General features: G+C 67.4%; 2 protein-coding genes across 2 annotated transcripts in view; one reads left to right on the top strand and one right to left on the bottom strand.

The window, feature by feature from the left end:
* Nucleotides 1–60: 60 nt before the first annotated feature.
* On the bottom strand, nt 61–17,986 carry ALDOA (aldolase, fructose-bisphosphate A). Its single transcript, XM_067314895.1, has 9 exons — nt 17,935–17,986; nt 15,570–15,689; nt 12,268–12,479; nt 9,842–9,896; nt 8,056–8,216; nt 7,118–7,201; nt 6,866–7,040; nt 3,657–3,856; nt 61–300 (listed from the first exon to the last, which is right to left on the bottom strand). The coding sequence occupies exons 2-9, from the start codon at nt 15,679–15,681 to the stop codon at nt 205–207; spliced, it is 1,095 nt and encodes a 364-aa protein (XP_067170996.1). The 5' UTR covers nt 15,682–15,689; nt 17,935–17,986; the 3' UTR covers nt 61–204.
* Nucleotides 17,987–24,085: 6,099 nt separating this feature from the next.
* The window catches only part of TLCD3B (TLC domain containing 3B), a 57,018-nt gene continuing 56,580 nt past the window's right edge, over nt 24,086–24,523 (top strand). Inside the window, exon 1 of the mRNA XM_067314898.1 lies at nt 24,086–24,226. Coding sequence (XP_067170999.1) covers nt 24,090–24,226 — 137 coding nt within the window. The 5' untranslated portion in view covers nt 24,086–24,089. The remainder of the gene's footprint in view (nt 24,227–24,523) is intronic.

Genomic DNA, 24,523 nt, shown 5'->3' with positions numbered 1-24,523 from the left:
TCCCGGACACCTGGGCCCCTCCCCACCCTCCCCGGACGCCTGGGCCCCCAAAGCAGCGGCTGCAGAGGCAGTTCCCGTTTATTGCCCCGAGTCGGGGAGGTGACAGGGGAGCGGGGGGAGGGGCGCCGGCACGTCGTGACATGTCGTGACGTGTCCTGGCGTGTCGCGACGTGTCCCGGCGCGTGTCCCGGACGCCGGGGCCCCTCAGTAGGCGTGGTTGGAGATGAAGAGGGACTCGCTGGCAGCTGCCCCCGCCTGCCCGCTGGGGGTGTACTTGCCCTGACACGCCAGCGAGTTGGCCTGCGGGGGATGGGGACGCGGGTGACACATGTGACACGGGTGGTCACGCCGCCCTGACGCGTGTTCTCCCCCCCCCCAAACACACACACACACCCCTGTGGCTCCGTGTCCACGTGTCCCACCAGGAGCCACATCCCCACATCCACGTGTCCCACCAGGACGCATGTCCCCATGTCCACGTGTCCCACCAGGACCCACATCTCCATGTCCACGTGTCCCACCAGGACCCACATCCCCACGTCCCACCAGGTCCTACAACCCCTTGTCCACACGTCCCACCAGGAGCCACATCTCCACGTCCACGTGTCCCACCAGGACCCACATCCCCCCTGTATCCATGTTCCACCAGGACCTACATCCCCATGTCGCTGTGTCCTACCAGGACCCACCATCACTGTGTCCTCATGTCATCCCAAGACACATGTCCCCACGTCCCCGTGTCCTACCAGGACCTACATCCCCATGCCCCCACGTCCCACCAGGACCCACATCCCCACATCTTCACGTCCTACCAGAACCCACATCCCCACGTCTCCGTGTCCTACCAGGACCCACATCCCCACGTCTTCATGTCCTACCAAGACCCATGTCCCCATGTCCCACCAGGACCCACATCCCCACGTCCTCGTGTCCTACCAAAATCCACGTCCCTGTGTCCTACCAAGATCCATGTCCCCACGTCCCCATGTCCCACCAGGACCCACATCCCCATGTCTTCATGTCCTACCAGAACCTACATCCCCATGTCTCCGTGTCCTACCAAGATCCACGTCCCCATGTCCCACCAAGACCCACATCCCTGCGTTTTCATGTCCTACCAGGACCCACATCCCCATGTCTTCACGTCCTACCAGGACTCACATCCCTGTGTCTCTGTGTCCTACCAGGACCCACATCCCCATGTCTTCACGTCCTACCAAGATCCACGTCCCTGTGTCTCCGTGTCCCACCAGGACCCACATCCCCATGTCTTCGTGTCCTACCAAGACCCGCGTCCCCATGTCCCACCAGGACCCACATCCCCACGTCTTCATGTCCTACCAGGACCTATATCCCCACGTCTTCGTGTCCTACCAAGATCCACGTCCCCGCGTCCTACCAAGCTCCATGTTCCTGTGTCCCCATGTCCCACCAGGACCCACATCCCCGTGTCTCTGTGTCCCACCAGGACCCACATCCCCATGTCTCCATGTCCTATCAAGATCCATGTCCCTGTGTTCTACCAAGATCCACGTCCCTGTGTCTTCATGTCCTACCAGAACCCACGTCCCCACATCTTCTCGTCCTACCAGGACCCACGTCCCCGTGTCCCACCAGGACCCACTTCCCCACATCTTCGTGTCCTACCAAGACCCACGTCCCTGTGTCTCTGTGTCCTACCAGGACCCACATCCCCATGTCTTCGTGTCCTACCAGAACCTACATTCCCATGTCTTTGTGTCCTACCATGACCTACATCCCCATGTCTTCATGTCCTACCAGGACCCACATCCCCACGCCTTCATGTCCTACCATGACCTATATCCCCGTGTCTCTGTGTCCTACCAGGACCCACATCCCCACGTCTTCGTGTCCTACCAAGATCCACATCCCCACGTCTCCGTGTCCTACCAGGACCCACATCCCCACGTCTCCGTGTCCTACCAAGATCCATGTCCCCGTGTCCTACCAAGATCCAGGTCCCCACATTTTCACGTCCTACCATGACCTACATCCCCATGTCTCCGTGTCCCACCAGGACCCGCATCCCCATGTCTTCATGTCCTACCAAGATCCACGTCCCCATGTCTTCACGCCCTACCATGACCTATATCCCCGTGTCTTCGTGTCCTACCAGAACCTACATCCCTGTGTCTTCGTGTCCTACCAAGACCCACATCCCCACGTCTTTGTGTCCCACCAGGACCCACATCCCCACGTCTTTGTGTCCCACCAGGACCCACATCCCCACATCTCCGTGTCCTACCAGGACCCACATCCCCATGTCTTCGTGTCCTACCAAGATCCACGTCCCCGTGTCTTCACATCCTACCATGACCTATATCCCCATGTCTTCGTGTCCTACCAAGATCCACATCCCCATGTCTTTGTGTCCCACCAGGACCCACATCCCTATGTCTCCGTGTCCCACCAAGATCCACGTCCCCATGTCTCCATGTCCTACCAGGACCCACATGCCCACATCTCCGTGTCCTACCAGCACCTACATCCCCATGTCTTCATGTCCTACCAAGATCCACGTCCCCGTGTCTTCATGTCCCACCAGGACCCACATCCCCATGTCCCACTGGGACCCATATCCGCACGTCTTCATGTCCTACCATGACCTATATCCCCATGCCCCCATGTCCCACCAGGACCCACATCCCCATGTCTTCGTGTCCTACCAGGACCCACATCCCTGTGTCCTACCAAGATCCATGTCCCCACGTCTTCATGTCCTACCAGAACCTACATCCCCACATCTCCGTGTCCTACCAAGATCCACATCCCCACATCTTCACGTCCTACCAGGACCCACATCCCCATGTCTTCACGTCCTACCAAGATCCACATCCCCATGTCTTCGCGTCCTACCAGGACCCATATCCCCGTGTCTTCGCGTCCTACCAAGATCCACATCCCCATGTCTTCACGTCCTACCAAGATCCACATCCCCATGTCTTCACGTCCTACCAAGATCCACATCCCCACATCTTCGCGTCCTACCAAAATCCACATCCCCATGTCTTCGTGTCCTACCAAGATCCACATCCCCGTGTCTTCACGTCCTACCAAGATCCACATCCCCGTGTCTTCGCGTCCTACCAGGACCCATATCCCCATGTCTTCGCGTCCTACCAAGATCCACATCCCCATGTCTTCACGTCCTACCAAGATCCACATCCCCACATCTCCGTGTCCTACCAAGATCCACATCCCCATGTCTCCATGTCCTACCAAGATCCACATCCCCACATCTTCACGTCCTACCAGAACCCACATCCCCATGTCTTCGTGTCCTACCAAGATCCACGTCCCCATGTCTTCACGTCCTACCATGACCTATATCCCCATGTCTTCGTGTCCTACCAGAACCTACATCCCCATGTCTTCATGTCCTACCAAGATCCACGTCCCCGTGTCTTCGTGTCCTACCAAGATCCACGTCCCCATGTCCTACCAGGACCCCCATCCCCATGTCTTCGTGTCCTACCAAGATGCACGTCCCCATGCCCTACCAGGACCCACATCCTCATGCCCCCATGTCCTACCAAGATCCACATCCCCACGTCTTCGTGTCCTACCATGACCTACATCCCCGTGTCTCGGTGTCCCACCGGGACCCGTGCGTCCCCCCGCGCGTCCCCACGTACCAGGGCGCGCTTGACGTACTCCTCCTGGGCGGCCTTGGTGTTGTCGCGCTTGCCGGCCCAGGCGCGCAGGGCCGAGGCCTGCAGCGCCCGCCCGTACGAGAAGGTGAGGGCCCAGGGCCGCGCCAGCGGGCACCGGTTGATGGCGTTGAGGTTCAGCGACGCCTCCTCCTCGCTCTGGCCCCCCGACAGGAACGTGATGCCTGCGCGGGGACGCCGGCGTCGGACGCGGGCACGCGGGGACGCGGGGACGGGGACGCGAGCGTGGGGACGCGGGAATGGGGACACGACCACGGGGAGAAGGACAGGGATGCCTGCGCGGGGACGCCGGCGTCGGACGCGGGGGGACGGGGACGCCAGCGTGGGGACGCGGGGATGGGGACATGACCACGGGGACAGGGACGCGAGCGTGGGGACAAAGCCATGGGGACACGGGGATGGGGACACGACCACGGGGACGGGGACGCGAGCGTGGGGACGCGGCCTTGGGGACGCGGCCATGGGGACAGGGATGTGATGCCTGCGCGGGGACGCCGGCATCAGACGCGGGGACGCCAGCGTGGGGACGGGGACGTGGGGACGGGGACGTGAGCGTGGGGACGCAGCCATGGGGACGCGGGGATGGGGACGCGGCCACGGGGACATGGGGATGGGGACACGACCACGGGGACAGGGATGCGAGCGTGGGGACGCAGCCACGGGGACGCAGCCATGGGGACATGGGGATGGGGACACGACCACGGGGAGAGGGACAGGGATGCCTACGTGGGGATGCCGGCGTTGGATGTGAGGCCGTGGGGACGGGGACACCAGTGTGGGGACACGGCCGTGGGGACGTGGCCATGGGGGCGCGGGGATGGGGACACGGCCACGGGGACAGGGACAGGGATGCCTGCGCAGGGACGCAGCCACAGGGTCATGGGGATGGGGACATGACCACGGGGACAGGGACGGGGACGTGAGCGTGGGGAAGCAGCCATGGGGACGTGGCCATGGGGACACCACCACGGGGACAGGGACGTGATGCCTGCGCGGGGACGCCGGCGTCGGACGCGGGGACGGGGACGCGGGGACGGGGACGCGAGCGTGGGGACAAAGCCATGGGGACGTGGCCACGGGGACACGGGGATGGGGACACAGGGATGGGGACACAGGGATGGGGACAGGGATGCGAGCGTGGGGACATGGCCTTGGGGACACGGGGATGGGGACACGACCACAGGGACGGGGATGCGAGCGTGGGGACGTGGCCATGGGGACGCGGCCACGGGGACACGGGGATGGGGACACGACCACTTGGAGAAGGACAGGGATGCCTGCGCAGGGATGCCAGCGTCAGACGCGGGGACACCAGCGTGGGGACGCGGCCGTGGGGACGCGGCCATGGGGACACGGATGCCTGCGCAGGGACGCTGGCGTCGGACGTGGGGATGGGGACGCCAGCGTGGGGACGCAGCCATGGGGACAAGGATGGGGATGCGAGCGGGGGGATGCAGCCATGGGGACACGGCCATGGGGACATGGTCACGATCACGGGGATGGGGACAGAGATACGAGTGTGGGGACGCAGGGATGGGGACACAGGGACGGGGACACGATCACGGGGATGGGGACAGAGATACGAGTGTGGGGACACGGGGACGGGGACACGGGGACAGGGATGTCAGCGTGGGGGACGCGGCCATGGGGACACGGGGATGGGGACACAACCACGGGGACAGGGACGTGATGCCTGCGCAGGGACACCGGCGTCGGACGCGGGGCCGCAGGGACGGGGACGCAAGCGTGGGGACGCAGCCATGGGGACGCGGGGATGGGGACAGGGACGTGATGCCTGCGCGGGGACGTCGGCATCGGACGCGGGGCCGGGGACATGGACGCCAGCGTGGGGACGCAGCCATGGGGACATGGGGATGGGGACACGACCACGGGGACAGGGACGTGATGCCTGCGCGGGGACGCCGGCGTCGGACGCGGGGGGACGGGGGGACGCGGCCGTGGGGACATGGGAATGGGGACACGACCACGGGGACGTGGCCACAGGGATGGCATGGAGACATGGCCATGGGGACAGGGACACAACCATGGGGACACGAATGGCACAGGGACACAGCCACGGGGATGGGGACAGGATGGGGACACAGCCGTGGGGACGGAGACGTGACCATGGGGACAGCAGGGAGGACATGGCCATGGGGACAAGGACACAACCATGGGGACACGAATGGCACGGGGACACAGCCACGGGGATGGGGACAGGATGGGAACACAGCCATGGGGACATAGACATGATCATGGGGACAGCAGGGAGGACATGGCCCTGGGGACAAGGACACAACTATGGGGACACAAATGGCACGGGGACACGGCCACAGGGATGGGGACGGGATGGGGACACAGCCATGGGGACGGAGACGTGACCATGGGGACAGCAGGGAGGACATGGTCCCAGGGACGTGGCCATGGGGAAAAGGACACAGCCATGGGGACACGAATGTCACAGGGACATGGCCACGGGGATGGGGACGGAGACGTGACCATGGGGACAGCAAGGAGGACATGGCCGTGGGGACAGGGACACAACCATGGGGACACGAATGGCACGGGGACACAGCCACAGGGATGGGGACGGGATGGGGACACAGCCATGGGGACAGAGACGTGACCATGGGGACAGCAGGGAGGACATGGCCCCGGGGACAGGGACACAACCATGGGGACACAAATGGCACAGGGACACGGCCATGGGGATGGGGACAGGATGGGGACACAGCCGTGGGGACGGAGACGTGACCATGGGGAAAGCAGGGAGGACATGGCCATGGGGACAGGGACACAACCATGGGGACACGAATGGCACGGGGACACGGCCATGGGGATGGGGACGGGATGGGGACACAGCCGTGGGGACGGAGACGTGACCATGGGGACAGCAAGGAGGACATGGCCCCGGGGACATGGCCACAGGGACAAGGACACAACCATGGGGACACGAACGTCACAGGGACATGGCCACGGGGATGGGGACGGAGACGTGACCATGGGGACAGCAAGGAGGACACGGCCCTGGGGACACGAACGGCACGAGGACACGGCCACGAGGACAGCAAGGAGGACACAACCCCGGGAGATGGGAGACACGGTCGCGAGGACAACGCGAGGACAAGACCACGGGGACGACCGCGGGCCACGCCGGGGCCACCGCGGCTCACCGGGGACGGCGGGTGGCACGGTGCGCCGCAGGGCGGTGACGGTGGCCATGGCGATCTCCTCGGGGCTGTACTTCTTGGGGCAGGCGTGACCCGCCGTCACCATGTTGGGCTTGAGCAAGGTCCCCTCCAGGTAGACGTGGTGGTCGCTCAGCGCCTTGTAGACGGCCGCCAGCACCTGGGGACACGGCGGGGACGCGTTGGGGACACGCTGGGGACGGCGACGCCCTCGGGGACGCCGGCGGGGACACCCACCTTCTCGGTGACGTACTGGCAGCGCTTGAGGTCGTGGTCGCCGTCGGGGAGGATCTCGGGCTCCACGATGGGGACGATGCCGTTCTGCGGGGACAAGGAGAGCGTTGGGGACGCTTTAGGGACACGTGCCAGCACCGCGGCACAGCCAGGAGGTCCACAACCACCCCGAGGTGACACCAGGTGACACGGGGACACCATAAAGACCACGACCCACCACCACGGCACAGCCAGGAGGTCCCCAACCACCCCGAGGTGACAGCAGGTGACACGGGGACACCATAAAGACCACGACCCAGCACCACGGCACAGCCAGGAGGTCCCCAACCACCCCGGGGTGACACCAGGTGACACGGGGCCACCATAAAGACCACGACCCAACACCGCGGCACAACCAGCAGGTCCCCAACCACCCCGAGGTGACACCAGGTGACACGGGGACACCATAAAGACCACGACCCAGCACCGCGGAACAACCAGGAGGTCCCCAACCACCCCAATGTGACAGCAGGTGACACGGGGACACCATAAAGACCACGACCCAGCACCGCGGAACAACCAGCAGGTCCCCAACCACCCCAATGTGACAGCAGGTGACACAGGGCCACCATAAAGACCACGACCCAGCACCGCGGCACAACCAGCAGGTCCCCAACCACCCCGGGGTGACACCAGGTGACATGGGGACACCATAAAGACCACGACCCAACACCGCGGCACAACCAGGAGGTGCCCAGACACCCCGGGGTGACACCAGGTGACACGGGGCCACCATAAAGACCACGGGAAGAGCCGAGGCCAAGCTGTGAGATGGGGCCGGCGCCGTCGGGCCGCGCCGATGCGGAAAGGTGCCACGGGGAGACGCCGCGACGCCGCGGGGAGGTGACACGACGCCGCCGGGAGGTGACACGCCGCCGCCGGGAGGTGACGCGGGGAGGGACCTGCTGGCAGATGCTGGCGTAGCGGGCGAGGACGTTGGCGTTCTCCAGGACGGCGAGGCGCGACGGCGTGTGCTCCGAGATCTTGAGGACGCAGCGCCACTTGGCGAAGTCGGCGCCGTCCTTCTTGTACTGGGCGCAGCGCTCCATCAGCCCGTCCAGGCCTGGGGACACCGCGGGGGACACCGCGGGGGACACCGTGGGGGACGGGGACGCGAGGACGGCGGAGGAGAACGCGCCGGGAGAGCCGCGGGGACGCAGGTGGCGTTAGGGAGGTGGGGATGGCCTTGGGGACACGGGGACGGCATATGGGACGTGGGGACAGTCTTGGGGACATGGGGATGGCCTTGGGGACACGGGGACGGCATATGGGATGTGGGGACAGTTTTGGGGACACAGCAACGGCCTTGAGAACGTGGAGGTGGCATAAGACGTGGGGACAGCCTTGGGGACGTGGAGGTGGCATACGGGACGTGGGGACAGCCTTGGGGACACGGGGACGGCATATGGGACGTGAGGACAGTCTTGGGGACACGGGGACAGCCTTGGGGACACGGGGATGGCATATGGGACGTGAGGACAGTCTTGGGGACACGGGGAGAGCCTTGGGGACGTGGAGGTGGCATGAGACGTGGGGACAGCCTTGGGGACACGGGGACAGCCTTAGGGACATGGGGATGGCATATGGGACGTGGGGACAGTCTTGGGGACACGGGGACAGCCTTGGGGACACGGAGGTGGCATATGGGACGTGGGGACAGCCTTGGGGACACGGGGAGAGCCTTGGGGACGTGGAGATGGCATGAGACGTGGGGACAGCCTTGGGGACACGGGGACAGCCTTAGGGACATGGGGATGGCATATGGGACGTGGGGACAGTCTTGGGGACACGGGGACGGCCTTGGGGACACGGGGATGGCATATGGGACATGGTGACGGCCTTGGGGACGTGGGGACGGCATATGGGACATAGGGATGGCATATGGGACGTGGGGACAGCCTTGGGGACACGGGGACAGCCTTGGGAACACGGAGGTGGCATATGGGACGTGGGGACAGCCTTGGGGATGTGGAGGTGGCATATGGGACGTGGGGACAGCCTTGGGGACACGGGGACAGCCTTGGGGACGTGGAGGTGGCATATGGGACGTGGGGACAGCCTTGGGGACACGGGGACAGCCTTGGGGACACGGGGACGGCATATGGGATGTGAAGACAGTCTTGGGGACACGGAGGTGGCATATGGGACACGGGGACAGCCTTGGGGACACAGAGGTGGCATATGGGACACGGGGATGGCATATGGGACACAGGGACAGCCTTGGGGACACGGGTGGGGACAGCAGCGAGGAACACGCAGGGAGAGTAATGAAGATGAACTTGAGGACACAGAGATGACCTTGGGGACATGGGGACAGTCTTGGGGACGTGGACATAGCACATGGGACATGGGGACAGCATTGGGGAACACGCAGGGAGAGCCATGGACATGATCTTGGGGACAGTCTTGGGGACACGGGTGGGGACAGCAGCGGGGAACACGCAGGGAAAGTCATGGAGAAGATCTTGGGGACATTGGGGATGGCCTTGGGGACATGGACATAGCACATGAGGACGGCCTTGGGGACACGGGGACAACCTCGGGGACGCCGGTGGGGACCACGCAGGGAGAGCCATGGACATGATGTTGGGGACGGCCTTGGGGACAACCCTAGGGACACGGGGATGGCATAGGGGACGTGGGGCCAGCCTTGGGGACACGGAGATGACATCGGGGACGGTCACTCACCTTGGGTGGTGGTCTCACCATTGGTGCCAGCCAGGGGGACAACCCCCTTGTCCACCTGGGGGGGGGACAGGACACTGTCACCGGGAGCTGGCCTGGCCCCGTGGCCACCCGGGTGCCCTAATGTCCCCAACGTCCCCCCCCAACGTCCACCTGTCCCCCAACATCCCCCCCCGATGTCCCCGTGTCCCTCAACGTCCCCATGTCCCCCCCCAATGTCCCCCGTGTCCCTGCATCTCCTCAACGTCTCCAGGTCCCCCCTCCCCGTCCTTGTGTCCCCTCAATACTCCCGTGTCCCCAACGTCCCCGCGTCCCCTCGATGTCGCTCTTCTCGTGTCCCCTCTATATCCCCCAATGTCACCTCCATGTCTCCATGTCAACGTCCCCTCAACATCTCCACGTCCCCCCAACGGCCCTGTGTCTTCTCAACGTCTCCGCATCGGATGTTCCTCCATGGTCTTCGCATCTCCATGTCCCCCAACGTCCCTGCGTCCCCTCGACATCCCCACGTCCCCCAACGTCCCCTCCATGATTCCACGTCTCCCCAACGTCCCCGCGTCCCCTCAACGTCTCCACGTCCCCCAACGTTCCTGTGCTCCCTCCGTAACTTCGTGTCCTTCAACGTTCTCTCGGTGTCTTCGGGTCTCCCCAACATCCGTATCCCAACGTCTCTATGTCACCTAGCGTCCCCGCGTCCCCTCAACGTCCCCACGTCCCCCAGCATCCCCTCGATGTCCCGTCTCATGTGCCCAAACATCCCTGTGGTCACTCAACGCCTCCGTGCTCCTGATGTCCCTGTGCACCCTCAACGTCTCCATGTCCAACATCCCCATGTCCTCTCGGCGTCTCCACGTCCCGTAACGCGTGTGTCCCACAACATCTCTGCGTCCCCTAACATCTCCATGTCCCCCAACATCTTCCTGCCCCCAATTTCCCTCAACATCTCCACATCTTCCCGACATTTGTGTCCCCTCAACGTCTCCACATCTCCAACGTCTCCATGTCCGACGTTCTTATGTCCCCTCAACATCTGCGTCCCCCAATGTCACTATGTCCTCTCTGTGTCTCCATGTCCCCCATCACCATGTTCCCCAACATCTCCGCGTCCTCCCAATGTTCCTATGTCCCCCCAACATCTCCACGTCCCCATGTCTCCATGTCCCCCAACGTCCCTATGTCCTCTCTGTATCTCGTCCCCCAGCATCTCCCCAACGTCTCCACGTCTTCCCAACATTCCTATGTCCGCTCAACACCTCCATGTCCCCCAATGTCCCCTCAACGTCTCCATGTCCAACATCCCCACGTCCTCTGTGTCTCCACCTTCCACGTCTGTGTCCCACATCTTCATACCAACATCCCCTCAACATCTCCACATCTTCCCAACGTTCCTGTGTCCCCTCAACATCTCCACGTCCCCCAACATCCCCTCAACATCCCCCAACGTCCTTCACGTCCCATGTCCTCTCTGCGTCTCCACGTCCCGCAACACCTCCACATCCCCTAACATCTCCACATCCCACACCATCTCCACGTCCCGTAACATCTCCATGTCCCACAACACCTCCACGTCCCCCAACACCTCAAAATCTCCACGTCTTCTTGACGTTCCTGCGTTCCCTCAACATCTCCATGTGCCCCAATGTCCCCTCAACATCTCCGTGTCCCCCAGCGTCCCCATGTCCCTCTGCGTCTCCTAGTCCTGCACCATCTGCACATCCCCTAACATCTCCGCGTCCCACAACACCTCCACGTCCGCCAACATCTCAAAATCTCCATGTCTTCTTGACATTCCTGGGTCCCCTCAACGCCTCCGTGTCCCCCAGCGTCCCCATGTCCTCTCTGCGTCTCCAAGTCGCCCAACATCTCCGCATCCCCCAACATCTCCGCGTCCCACATCATCTCCACGTCCCGTAACATCTCCGTGTCCCACAACACCTCCACGTCCGCCAACATCTCAAAATCTTCGCGTCTTCCCGACGTTCCTGTGTCCCCTCAACGTCTTCGTGTGCCCCAATGTCCCCTCAACGTCTCTGTGTCCCCCAGCGTCCCCATGTCCTCTCTGCGTCTCCACGTCCCCTAACATCTCCGCGTCCCACAACACCTCCACGTCTCCCAACATCTCAAAATCTCCACGTTTTCTTGATGTTCCTGTGTTCCCTCAACGTCTCCGTGTCCCCTCAACATTTCCGTGTCCCCTCAACGTCCCCTCAACATCTCCGTGTCCCCTCAACGTCCCCATGTCCCCTCAACGCCTCTGTGTCCCTCAGCATCCCCGTGTCCTCTCTACATCTCCGTGTCCTACGCCATCTCCACGTCCCGTAACGTCTCCGCGTCCCACAACACCTCCATGTCCCCCAACATCTCCACATCCCGTAACCACCTCCGCGTCCCCCGCTGTCCCCCGCTGTCCCCGCGCGTCCCCTCCCCACCTTGATGCCGACGAGGCCGCCCTTGGCGCGGATGACGGCGGGGAAGGGGCGCCCGTCGTCGGCCTTCTGGTAGAGGGTCTCGTGGAAGAGGATGACGCCGCCGATGCAGGGGTCGACGCGCTGGTCGGCGGTGAAGAGCAGCTGCCGGTACCAGCGGCGGTTCTCCTCCGTGTTCTCCGCCCCCACCGAGCTCAGCCGCTTGGCGATGCTGCCTGCGCCGGGGACGCCCGCGCCGTCACCGTCACCCTCGGTGGCGCCACCCACCCCCGGGGCCGTCTGCACCCACCCCGGTGGCGTCTGCACCCCCTTGGTGGCATCTACACCCCCTTGGTGGTCGGTGTTTGTAGGGTTCTTGGTGCTACCTGGGGGCTCCCAAGGGTAGTTGGGGTCGCCTAGTGTCAGCCTGGGGTCACCCAGTGTCACCCCGGGGTCACCCGGTAACCCCTGGTGTCACCCAGTAACCCCCAGTGTCACCCTGGGGTCACCCAATGAGCCCTGGTGGCATCTAATGGCACCTGGGGTCACCCATGGGGACCCTGGTGGCACCCGTGCTGCCAGGGTTGGTGGGGCTCCCAGTGTCACTTGGAGCCACCTGGTGGCACCTGGGGTCACCCAGTGTCACCCTGCGGTCACCCTGGGGTCACCCAATGAGCCCTGGTGTCATCTAATGGCTCCTGGGGTCACCCATGGGGACCTTGGTGGCACCCGTGCTCCCAGGATTGGTGGGGCTCCCACCGTCACCTGGGGCCACCTGGGGTCACCTGGGGCCACCCAGTAACCCCCGGTGTCACCTGGGGCCACCTAGTGTCACCTAATGGCACCTGGGGTCACCCATGGGCACCCTGGTGGCACCTGTGCTCCCATTGCGCCTACTACTGTCAGGGTTGGTGGTGCTCCCAGTGTCACCTGGGGTCACCTGGTGGCACCTGGGGCCACCCAGTAACCCCCAGTGTCACCTGGGGTCACCCAATGAGCCCCCGGTGGCATCTAATGGCTCCTGGGGTCACCCATGGGGACCTTGGTGGCACCTGTGCTGCCAGGGTTGGTGGTGCTCCCAGTGTCACCTAGGGCCACCTGGTGTCACCTGGGGCCACCCAGTAACCCCCAGTGTCACCTGGGGCCACCTAGTGTCACCTAATGGCACCTGGGGTCACCCATGGGCACCCTGGTGGCACCCGTGCTCCCAGGGTTGGTGGGGCTCCCAGCGTCACCTGGGGTCACCCAGTAACCCCCAGTGTCACCTAGAGCCACCCAGTGTCACCTAATGGCACCTGGGGTCACCCATGGGGACCTTGGTGGCACCCGCGCTCCCATCACACCTACTGCTCCCAGGGTTGGTGGGGCTCCCAGTGTCACCTAGGGCCACCTGGTGTCACCTGGGGCCACCCAGTAACCCCCCCGTGTCACCTGGGACCACCTACTGTCACTTAATGGCACCTGATGTCACCCATGGGCACCCTGATGGCACCCGTGCTCCCATTGCGCCTACTACTGTCAGGGTTGGTGGTGCTCCCAGTGTCACCTGGGGTCACCTGGTGTCACCTGGGGCCACCCAGTAACCCCCAGTGTCACCTGGGGTCACCCAATGAGCCCCGGTGGCATCTAATGGCTCCTGGGGTCACCCATGGGGACCTTGGTGGCACCTATGGTGCCAGGGTTGGTGGTGCTCCCAGTGTCACCTGGGGTCACCTGGTGGCACCTGGGGCCACCCAGTAACCCCCAGTGTCACCTGGGGCCACCTAGTGTCACCTAACGGCACCTGGGGTCACCCATGGGCACCCTGGTGGCACCTGTGCTGCCAGGGTTGGTGGGGCTCCCAGTGTCACCTGGTGGCACCTGGTGGCCTCCCAGTGCCTCCCAGTGCCCCCAGTCCCCTCGATCCTCTCCCAGTACGGCCCAGTGCCCCCCAGTGCTTCCCAGTGTCCCCCGATCCCCTCCCAGCGGCCCCCAGTGTCCCCAATCCCGTCCGAGTGACGCCTTGACCCTCTCCCAGTACTCCCCAGTGCTTCCCAGTGCCCCTCGATCCCCTCCCAGTGCCTCCCAGTGCCCCCAGTCCCCTCCCAGGACCCCCCTTGATCCTCTCCCAGTACGGCCCAGTGACCCCCAGTGCTCGCTGATCCCCTCCCAGTACTGCCCAGTGTCTCTCAGGGCTCCCAGTCCCCTCCCAGTGCCCCCCAGTCCCCCTCCCAGTATCACCTAGTACTTCCAATCCCCTCCCAGTGCCTCCCAGTCCCCTCCCAGTGTCACCTAGCACCCCCTGATCCCCTCCCAGCGCTCCCAGTGCCCTCCCAGTCCCCTCCCAGTGCCCCCCAATCCCCTCCCAGTGCCTCCCAGAGTCATCTAGTGCCTCCCAGTCCCCTCCCAGTCCCCTCCCAGTGTCACCCAGTGCCCCCCAGTCTCCTCCCAGTGCCCTCCCAGTGCTCCCAGTCCCCTCCCAGTGCCCTCCCAGTGTCATCTAGCGCCCCCCGATCCCCTCCCAGTGCCCTCCCAGTGCCTCCCAGTGCCCCCCAGTCTCCTCCCAGTGCCTCCCAGTGCTTATAGTGCCTCCCAGTGTCACCTAGTGCCCCCCAGTCCCCTCCCAGTCTTCTCCCAGTGCCTCCCAGTGCCCTCCCAGTGTCACCTAGTGCCCCCTGATCCCTCCCAGTGCCCCCCAGTGCCCTCCCAGTGCCCTCCCAGTGCTCCCAGTCCCCTCCCAGTGTCACCTAATGCTCCCCGATCCCCTCCCAGTGCCTCCCAGTGCCTCCCAGTGCCTCCCAGTCCCCTCCCAGTGTCACCTAACGCCCCCTGATCCCCTCCCAGTGCCCTCCCAGTGTCACCTAGTGCCCCCAATCCCCTCCCAGTGCCTCCCAGTCCCCTCCCAGTGCCTCCCAGCGCCCCCCAGTCTCCTCCCAGTGCCTCCCAGTGTCACCTAACACCCCCCGATCCCCTCCCAGTGCCTCCCAGTCCCCTCCCAGTGTCACCTAACGCCCCCCGATCCCCTCCCAGTGCTTCCCAGTCCCCTCCCAGTGTCACCTAACGCCCCCGATCCCCTCCCAGTGCCTCCCAGTCCCCCCCCAGTGTCACCTAGTGCCCCCCGATCCCCTCCCAGTGCCTCCCAGTCCCCTCCCAGTGTCACCTAACGCCCCCGATCCCCTCCCAGTGCCTCCCAGTCCCCTCCCAGTGTCACCTAACGCCCCCGATCCCCTCCCAGTGCCTCCCAGTCCCCTCCCAGTGTCACCTAACGCCCCCCGATCTCCTCCCAGTGCCTCCCAGTGCCTCCCAGTGCCTCCCAGTGCCTCCCAGTGCCTCCCAGCGCCCCGCACCGGTGGACTCGTCGGCGGCGAGGATGCCCTTGCCGGGGGCGACGATGCGCAGGGCGATGCCGGCGAGCTCCTTCTTCTGCTCGGGGCTCAGCGCCGGGTACGGGTGCGGCATGGCGGCGGCTGCGGGGGGGCGGGGGGTCTCAGCGGGGGGCCCCGGCGTCCGGGAGACCCCCCTCCCCCCCCCCAAAGGGGCCCAGGAGTCCGGGGAATCCATCCACCCCCCCCCCCAAGCAACGGGATCCAGGGGATTCGCTGTCCTTCCGGGGCCCAGGCGTCCAGGAACGGGGGGGGGGGGGGGTCAAGGGGCCCAGGCGTCCGGGTTGGGGGGGGGGTCAAGGGACCCAGGCGTCCGGGTGGGGGGGGGGGGGTCAAGGGACCCAGGCGTCCGGGGGGTGGGGGGGGGGTCAAGGGACCCAGGCGTCCGGGGGGTGGGGGGGGGGGGGTCAAGGGACCCAGGCGTCCGGGTTGGGGGGGGGGTCAAGGGGCCCAGGCGTCTGGGTTGGGGGGGGTCAAGGGGCCCAGGCGTCCGGGTGTGTGGGGGGGGGGGTCAAGGGGCCCAGGCGTCTGGGTTGGGGGGGGTCAAGGGGCCCAGGCGTCCGGGGAAGGGGGGGGGGTCAAGGGGCCCAGGCGTCCGGGTTGGGGGGGGGGTCAAGGGGCCCAGGCGTCCGGGTGGGGGGGGGTCAAGGGGCCCAGGCGTCCGGGGGGGAGGGGGGGGGACAGGGGACGGACCCAGGCGTCCGGGCGATGGCGCCGAAGGGGAAATGGGGCCCAGGCGTCCGGGTAGGGGAAGTCGCCCCGGGCAGGGCGGGGCCCAGGCGTCCGGGGGGGGGGGGGGGGCAAGAAGGGGCCCAGGCGTCCGGGCCGGGTGCGGTCGGGGCCAGAGAGCAAGGGCGGGGCCCAGGCGTCCGGGTCGGGGGGGGGGGGGGGGGAGCAAGAAGGGGCCCAGGCGTCCGGGGAGGGGCCCAGGCGTCCGGGGAGGGTGGGGGGGGGCAAGAAGGGGCCCAGGCGTCCGGGGAGGGGCCCAGGCGTCCGGGCAGGGAGCCCCAAGGGCGTCTCAAGGGCAGCAGGAAGGACCCAGGCGTCCGGGCGGGGCCCCCTCCCCCCCCCCAGCCCCCAAATCTGCCTTTCCAGCCCCAAAATCTGCCTTTTCAGCCCCCAAATCTGCCCCCCCGGAGTCCCCTATCTGCCCCCCAACCCTAAAATCTGCCTTTTCAGCCCCAAATCTACCCCCAGCCCCCAAATTTGCCCCCCAGAGACCCCTAATCTGCCCCTTAGCCCCCAAATCTCCCCCCCAGCCCCTAAATCTGCTTTTCCAGCCCCAAAATCTGCCCCTTAGCCCCCAAATCTGGCTTTTCAGCCCCAAAATCTACTTTTTCAGCCCCAAAATCTGCCCCCCCGCCCCCAAATCTGCCTTTCCAGCCCCAAATTTGCCCCCCAGCCCTAAATTTGCCCCCCCATGGCTCCCCCATCTGCCCTCCAGCCCCAAACTTGCGGTTTTAGCCCCAAATCTGCCCTCCTCAACCCCAAAATCTGCCCCAGCCCCCAAATCTGCCTTTTCAGCCCCAAATCCGCCCCCCGCCCCTAATCTGCCCCTCCCAGCCCCAAAATCCGCCTTTCCAGCCCCAAATCTGCCCCCCAACCCCCAAAATCTGACTTTTCAGCCCCAAATCCGCCCCCCCGCCCCTAATCTGCCCCACCCAGGCCCAAAATCTGCCTTTCCAGCCCCAAAATCTACTTTTTCAGCCCCAAACCTGCCCCCCAGCCCCCAAAATCTGCTTTTTCAGCCTCAAATCTGCCCCCCAGCCCCCCAAATCCACCTTTCCAGCCCCAAATCTGCCCCCCAGCCCCCAAATCCGCCTTTCCAGCCCCAAATCCGCCCCACCCAGACCCCAAATCCGCCTTTCCAGCCCCAAATCTGCCCCCCAACCCCCAAAATCTGCCTTTTCAGACCCAAACCCGCCCCCCCGCCCCTAATCTGCCCCTCCCAGCCCTAAAATCCGCCTTTCCAGCCCCAAATCTGCCCCCCAACCCCCAAAATCTGCCTTTTCAGACCCAAATCCGCCCCTAATCTGCCCCACCCGGACCCAAAATCCGCCTTTTCTGCCCCACCCCAGCCCCAAAATCCCCCTTTCCAGCCCCAAATCTGCCCCCCCGCCCCAAATCTGCCCCACCCGGACTCCAAATCCGCTTTTTCCGCCCCAAATCTGCCCCCAAGGCCTCAAATCCGCCCCCAAATCCGCCCTTCCAGCCCCAAACCTGCCCCACCCAGACCCCCAAATCCCCCTTTCCAGCCCCAAACCTGCCCCCCCGACCCCAAATTCCACCTTTTTAGCCCCAAAAAACCTGCCCCCCCCCCGGGCCCCACCTGGTCTCGCGCCGGGGCTGCAGCGCGCGCGGGGCGGGCGGGGCGCGGAGGGGGGAGGGGGGAGGCCGTGACGTCAGAGCGCGCGGGCGGAAGCGGCGGGAGGGGGCGGGGGGCGCTTAAAGGGGCCGCGCCGCGGAGCGCTGAGTCACCGGGCCGGGGGGGGGGGAGGGCAAGAAGGGGGGGATTTGGGGTGACGGGGGGGGATTTGGGGGGTCCTGGGGGGATATTTGGGGTCCCAAGGGGGTATTTGGGAGGTCCTGGGGGGTAGTTGGGATCTGAGGGGGGTATTTGGGGGATCCCGGGGGGGTATTGGGGGTCCCGGGGGGTAGTTGAGGTCCTGGGGGGGGGTATTTGGGAGGTCCTGGGGGGTAGTTGGGATCTGAGGGGGGTATTTGGGGTTCTGGGGGGGTATTTGGGGCCCTAGGGGGGATATTTGGGGTCCTAGGGGGAATATTTGGGATGCCAGGGGGGTAGTTGGGGTGCTGGGGGGGTATTTAGGAGGTTCCGAGGGGATGTTTGGGAGGTCCTGGGGGGTAGTTGGGATCTGAGGGGGGTATTTGGGGTGCCAGGGGGGTAGTTGGGATGCTGGGGGGTAGTTGGGGTGCTGGGGGGGGTTGTCCAGGGGGTATTTGGGGCACTGAGGGGCTGCCCTGGGGTATTTGGGGGGTATTTGGGGTGCTGGGGGGGGGGCTCCAGGAGGGATTTGAGGTCCATGGGGGGGTATTTGGGGTGACAAGGGGATCCCAGAGGGGTACTGGGGTACCCAGGGGGGGTTGGGGGGGTCAGGAGGGTATTTGGGGTGTCGTGGGGGGTCCTGGGGGGGGGATCTGAGGTCCCAAGGGGTATTTGGGGGGTCCTGGAGGGTATTTGGGTGCCCATGGGGGGGGGTAAAGGGTGCCGGGGGGCACCCAGAGATGTATTTGGGGTGTGTGTGGGGGGTAATTTGGGGTGCTCGGGAGGGTATAGGGGTGCCAGGGGGGTATTTAGGTTAGTAGGGGGGTGTCCAGGAAGATATAGGGGTGCCAAGGGGGTATTTAGGGTGCTGGGAGGATATAGGGGAGTCCAGGGGGGTATTTAGGGTGCAGGTGGGGTGCCCAGGGGGGTATTTAGGGTGCTGAGGGGGAGCCCAGGAGGGTATTTAGGGTGCTGGGGAGGTGCCTGGGGGATATTTAGGGTGCTGGGGGGGGTATAGGGGTGCCGGGGGGTATTTAGGGTGCTAGCGGGGTGCCCAGGGGGGTACTTAGGGTGCCGGGGGGGTATAGGGCCTCCCGGGGGGGTATTTAGGGTGCTGGAGAGGTGCCCAGGGGGGTATTTAGGGTGCCAGGGGAGTATTTAGGGTGCTGGGGGGGAGCCCAGGGGGGTATTTAGGGTGCTGGGGGGGGTTAGGGGTTCCGGGGGGGGTATTTGGGGTGCTGGGGGGATATAGGGGTGCCAGGGGGGTATTTAGGGTGTGGGGGGGGTATTTGGGGTGAAAGAAGGGTATTTCAGATCCCGGGAAGGGGGGGTATTAACATGGGGGGGGGAGCTCCCACCCCCACCCTGAGGGGGTCCCCCGGTCCCCCCCCCCTCGGTATGGGGAGGGGGGGGGGACACCGGGGACCCCCCCGGACTCACCGTGGGGCAGCACCGGCTCCCGCTGCCCCCCGGCCCCCCGGAGCCGCCCCTTATCTAGGGCCTCCCCCCCCCCCCGGCCACCGCGACCTTTCCGCCGACCCCTGGCCTTTTCGGGGGCTAAAAATAGCCCCCCCCCCGGCCCCTGACATTCAGGCGGGGGAGGGGCCCGGCCCCCCCCCTTCCCCATCCCCCCCCTTCCCCCATCCCCCCCCCCTCCGCCGCCATTTTGGCCCCTCCCCACTGCCGGCAGGCTCCGGGTAGCCGTGGAAACGGGCTAGGCCCCGCCGGCCTGGTTGGGGGGGGCGGTTGCCATGGCGACTGGGGGGGGTAGGTGCAGGTCGCCATGGCGACAGGGTAGTTCCCCCCCCCCCCGCACACACACGCGGTCTCCAGGGTGGTGGTTGCCGTGGGGACGGCGGTAGGGGCCTGCTGGTGTTGGTGGGGATGGGGGTAGGCCTCGGAGCCGGTTGACGGTTGCCATGGCAACCAGGCACTTTCTCCCCCCCCCATGTCCATGGCAACGAGGGGTAGGTCCTGGTCTCCGTGGCAACGGGGTAGGCCCACCACCACCACCACTGTAGCGGTTGCCATGGCGACAGGGTAGGCCCCAGAGCTGGCTGACAGTCTCCACGGCGACCGGGCAGGCCCTGGTCTCCATGGCAACAGGATAGACCCCCCCCCCCAGACTCGGCTGACGGTCTCCATGGCAACCAAATAGGCCCCAGTTTCCATGGCGATCGGGTCGGTCCAAAACAGCCCCGGGGTGTGTGGGGGGAATTTCCCAGAGTCACGTGGGGCCAGGGGGGAGGTGCAGCTCCCCAATTAAAAATTCATTAGCTGCCCTCATTAATATTCATGAGCTCCACCTCCCCACCCCCCACCCCCCCACCGCGCCTATTCGTTACCTGCAGGCAAATCACCCCACCCGGGAGCCCCGCCCACCCCGCCCAGCCCCTTCACCCAGCGGGCCCCCGCCTCTCATGAATATTCATTTTGTCACCATGAATATTTATGTCCTCTGCCGCGCACGCGCGGTTGCTGCGGTGACGTCCCGCCCCCCCTCCCCCGCCAGCGCGGCGGCGCTGAGGTAGCACCCGGAAGCGGCGGCGCGGGTGCCATGGAAACCCCGCGTCGCGGCTTTCTATTGGCCGGCGGCGGGGTGGGGGCGTTGCTCACCCAACGGGGACACTCCCGGCGGGGCCAATCAACGAGGCGCGCGGCGTGGCGGCGCCCCGCCTCAGGCGCCGGCCCCTGCGCCAATCAGAGGCGCTGCTCTTTCGGCGCCGCGCTCCGAGATTCTGCCTGGCAACGCGCCCGGCCCGCCGCCTCCCATTGGCTGGCGCCGCGGCCCATGGGGAGGGGCGGTGGCGGGGCGCCGCGCATGCGTAGAGCAACCACCGCGGCGGCGGCCGTTGCTGTGGCAACGCGCGGCACCTTCGAGGGGGAGGGGCGCGGCGGGGTGAGCGCTAATGAATGCAAACGTATGCTGATTTATGCAAATTTATGTGAATTTATGCAAATATATGCAAACATACAGATCTCTTTGGGCATGCTGACTATGAGCACAGAGGCTATGACCAGGCTTCTCTCACTGAACTCGCCCCCTCCCGTGGGGGGGGGAGGGGCTTACAAATGAGATGCAAATGTATGCAAATGAGGGCAGCCTGTGTGAAATGGGAAGCTGGGGGTGGGGGCACCCGAACACCTGAGTCCCTTGTCCCTGCCATCTTGGGCGGGGGGGGCTGCCCCAAGCCCCTCCCCCTTTGAGACCCCACCCCCTCAGGCCCCTCCTCCCCAAAGCCCCACCCCCAGCATCACTTCCAGTGGGGCCGGGCCGGTCACTCCCTCATGGCTGCCCCCCCCCCCGGGGTGCCCTCCCCTCAGGTCCCGCCCCCCCAGCGACCCCACCCCCTCAAGCCCCACCCCCAGCATTGCACCCAGCAGGGCCAGAGCCAGCCCCTACGGCAGCCCCACCCCGGGTGCCCTCCCCTCGGGAGGCCCCGCCCCCAAGCAGGCCCCACCCCCTGCAGGCCCCACCCCCAGTGTCGCTACAGGCAGGGCTGGGCCAGGCTGGGCCAGTTCCCTCCCCCCCCACACACCCTGCTCATGGCGGCCCCCCTCAGGAGGCCCCGCCCCCCGAAAGCCCCGCCCCCTGCAAGCCCCGCCCCAGTGTCACTCCTGGCGGGGCCAGGCCAGGCCGGTTCCCCCCCCCCTTGCTCATGGCAGCCCCCCTCAGGAGGCCCCGCCTCCTCGGTGCAGCCCTGCCCCCCCACAGGCCCCACCCCCAGCATCACTCCCAGCCAGGCCGGGCCGGTTCCCTCCCCCCCACACCCCCCCTGCTCATGGCAGCCCCCCTCCGTGTGGCCCCGCCCCCCTCTAGCCCCGCCCCCAGCATTGCTCCCAGCAGGGCCGGGCTGGGCCGGTTCCCCCCCACACTCATGGCAGCCCCCCTCAGGAGGCCCCGCCTCCTCGGTGCGGCCCCGCCCCCAGCATCGCTCCCAGCAGGGCCGGTCCGTTTGCCCCCCCCCATGGCAGCCCCCCTCAGGCGGCCCCGCCCCCCTCCGTGCGGCCCCGCCCCCTTGCTGCGGCCCCGCCCCCAGCGTTGCTCCCAGCAGGGCCAGGCCGTTCCCCCCCCCATGGCGGCCCCCCGGAGGCCCCGCCCCCTCACTCCGGCCCCGCCCCCTCGGTGCGGCCCCGCCCCCAGCATCACTCCCGGCAGGGCCAGGTCAGGCCGGTTCCCCCCCACACCCACCCCCCCCACGCTCATGGCGGCCCCCCTCAGGAGGCCCCGCCCCCCACTCTGGCCCCGCCCCCCTCGCTGCGGCCCCGCCCCCAGCGTCGCTCCCGGCGGGGCCGGGCCGGCAGGTTCCCCCCCCCGCTCATGGCGGCCCCCCCCCCGTGCGGCCCCGCCCCCTCGCTGCGGCCCCGCCCCCAGCGTCGCTCCCGGCGGGGCCGGGCCGGCAGGTTCCCCCCCCCGCTCGTGGCGGCCCCCCCCCGTGCGGCCCCGCCCCCTCGCTGCGGCCCCGCCCCCAGCGTCGCTCCCGGCGGGGCCGGGCCGGGCCAGGCTTCCCCCCCCAGCTCATGGCGGCCCCCCCCCCCCGTGCGGCCCCGCCCCCTCGCTGCGGCCCCGCCCCCAGCGTCGCTCCCGGCGGGGCCGGCCCGGCAGGTTCCCCCCCCCCCGCTCATGGCGGCCCCCCCAGGAGGCCCCGCCCCCTCGCTCCATCCCCGCCCCCCGCAGGCCCCGCCCCCAGCGTCGCTCCCGGTGGGGCCGGCCTGGCAGGTTCCCCCCCCCGCTCATGGCGGCCCCCCCCTCGTGCGGCCCCGCCCCCTCGCTGCGGCCCCGCCCCCAGCGTCGCTCCCGGCGGGGCCGGTTCCCCACCCCCCCCAGCTCATGGCGGCCCCCCCCCTCAGGAGGCCCCGCCCCCTCGCTGCGGCCCCGCCCCCTCGCTGCGGCCCCGCCCCCAGCATCGCTCCTGGCGGGTTCCCCCCCCACACACCCCGCTCATGGCGGGCCCCCCCTCAGGAGGCCCCGCCCCCTCGCTGCGGCCCCGCCCCCCGCAGGCCCCGCCCCCAGCATCGCTCCTGGCGGGTTCCCCCCACACACACCCCGCTCATGGCAGCCCCCCCCCGTGCGGCCCCGCCCCCTCGCTGCGGCCCCGCCCCCTCGCTGCGGCCCCGCCCCCAGCGTCGCTCCCGGCGGGGCCGGCCCGGCAGGTTCCCCCCCCCGCTCATGGCGGCCCCCTCCCCCGTGCGGCCCCGCCCCCTCGCTGCGGCCCCGCCCCCCTCGCTGCGGCCCCGCCCCCAGCGTCGCTCCTGGCGGGGCCGGTTCCCCACCCCCCCCAGCTCATGGCGGCCCCCCCGTGCGGCCCCGCCCCCTCGCTGCGGCCCCGCCCCCAGCGTCGCTCCCGGCAGGACCAGGCCGGTTCCCCCCCTAACCCCCCCCCTCATGGCAGCCCCCCTCAGGAGGCCCCGCCCCCTCGCTGCGGCCCCGCCCCCAGCGTCGCTCCCGGCGGGGCCGGGCCGGTTCCCCCCCCAACCCCCCCCCTCATGGCAGCCCCCCCCAGGAGGCCCCGCCCCCTCGCTGCGGCCCCGCCCCCAGCGTCGCTCCCGGCGGGGCCGGGCCGGTTCCCCCCCCAACCCCCCCCCCTCATGGCAGCCCCCCCCCAGGAGGCCCCGCCCCCTCGCTGCGGCCCCGCCCCCAGCGTCGCTCCCGGCGGGGCCGGGCCGGGCCAGGCTTCCCCCCCCAGCTCATGGCGGCCCCCCCCCCCGTGCGGCCCCGCCCCCTCGCTGCGGCCCCGCCCCCAGCGTCGCTCCCGGCGGGTTCCCCCCCCACCCACACACACGCACCCCGCTCATGGCGGCCCCCCCCTCAGGAGGCCCCGCCCCCTCACTCCGGCCCCGCCCCCCGCAGGCCCCGCCCCCAGCGTCGCTCCCGGCGGGGCCGGGCCGGGCCGGGCGGGCCGGGCCGGGCCGGTTGCGCCCCCCCCCCACCCCGCTCCTCACAACCGCCGCCGCCCCCCGCCCCCCCCCCCCCGCCGCTCATGGCGGCCCCCCCGGGCGCCCTGCTGGCCGGCGGCGTCGCCTTCTTCCCGGGCCTCTTCCTGCTGGCCAGGGCGGCGCTGCGGCGGCTGCCGGGGCTGCGCTGGCCCGAGCCCGACGCCGTCATCGTCGCCGCCCGGTAACGGCGCGCGGGGGGGGGCGGGGGGGGGACACGGGGACAACGGCGAGGGGACGGGGAGGGGACGGGGAGGGGACAGGGACGGGGGGGGGGATGGGGATGGCGTGGGGACAATGAGGGGACGGGGACGCTGTGGGGACGGTGAGGGGACGGGGACACCACAGGGACAATGAGGGGACAGGGACGGGGATGAGGGGGATGGGGACACCACAGGGACAACGAGGGGACGGTGAGGGGACAATGAGGGGACAGGGACGGGGAGGAGGGGACGGGGACACTGTGAGGACGGTGAGGGGA

This window comes from Apteryx mantelli, chromosome 38, assembly GCF_036417845.1.
Source record: "Apteryx mantelli isolate bAptMan1 chromosome 38, bAptMan1.hap1, whole genome shotgun sequence".
NCBI lineage: Eukaryota > Metazoa > Chordata > Aves > Apterygiformes > Apterygidae > Apteryx > Apteryx mantelli.
The sequence above is the reverse complement of the archived record's forward strand: the minus strand, read 5'-3'. Positions and strand labels throughout refer to the sequence as shown.

What these genes read in the sequence shown, in the direction of transcription:
- ALDOA (XM_067314895.1), bottom strand. Translation starts at nt 15,681, where the DNA reads ATGCCGCACCCGTACCCGGCGCTGAGCCCCGAGCAGAAGAAGGAGCTC. An exon ending in GCGGCCTCGTCGGCATCAAG is followed by an intron (nt 9,897 to 12,267) that starts GTGGGGAGGGGA and finishes TCCCCCCCCCAG; the next exon opens with GTGGACAAGGGGGTTGTCCC. An exon ending in AGTACGTCAAGCGCGCCCTG is followed by an intron (nt 301 to 3,656) that starts GTACGTGGGGAC and finishes CATCCCCCGCAG; the next exon opens with GCCAACTCGCTGGCGTGTCA.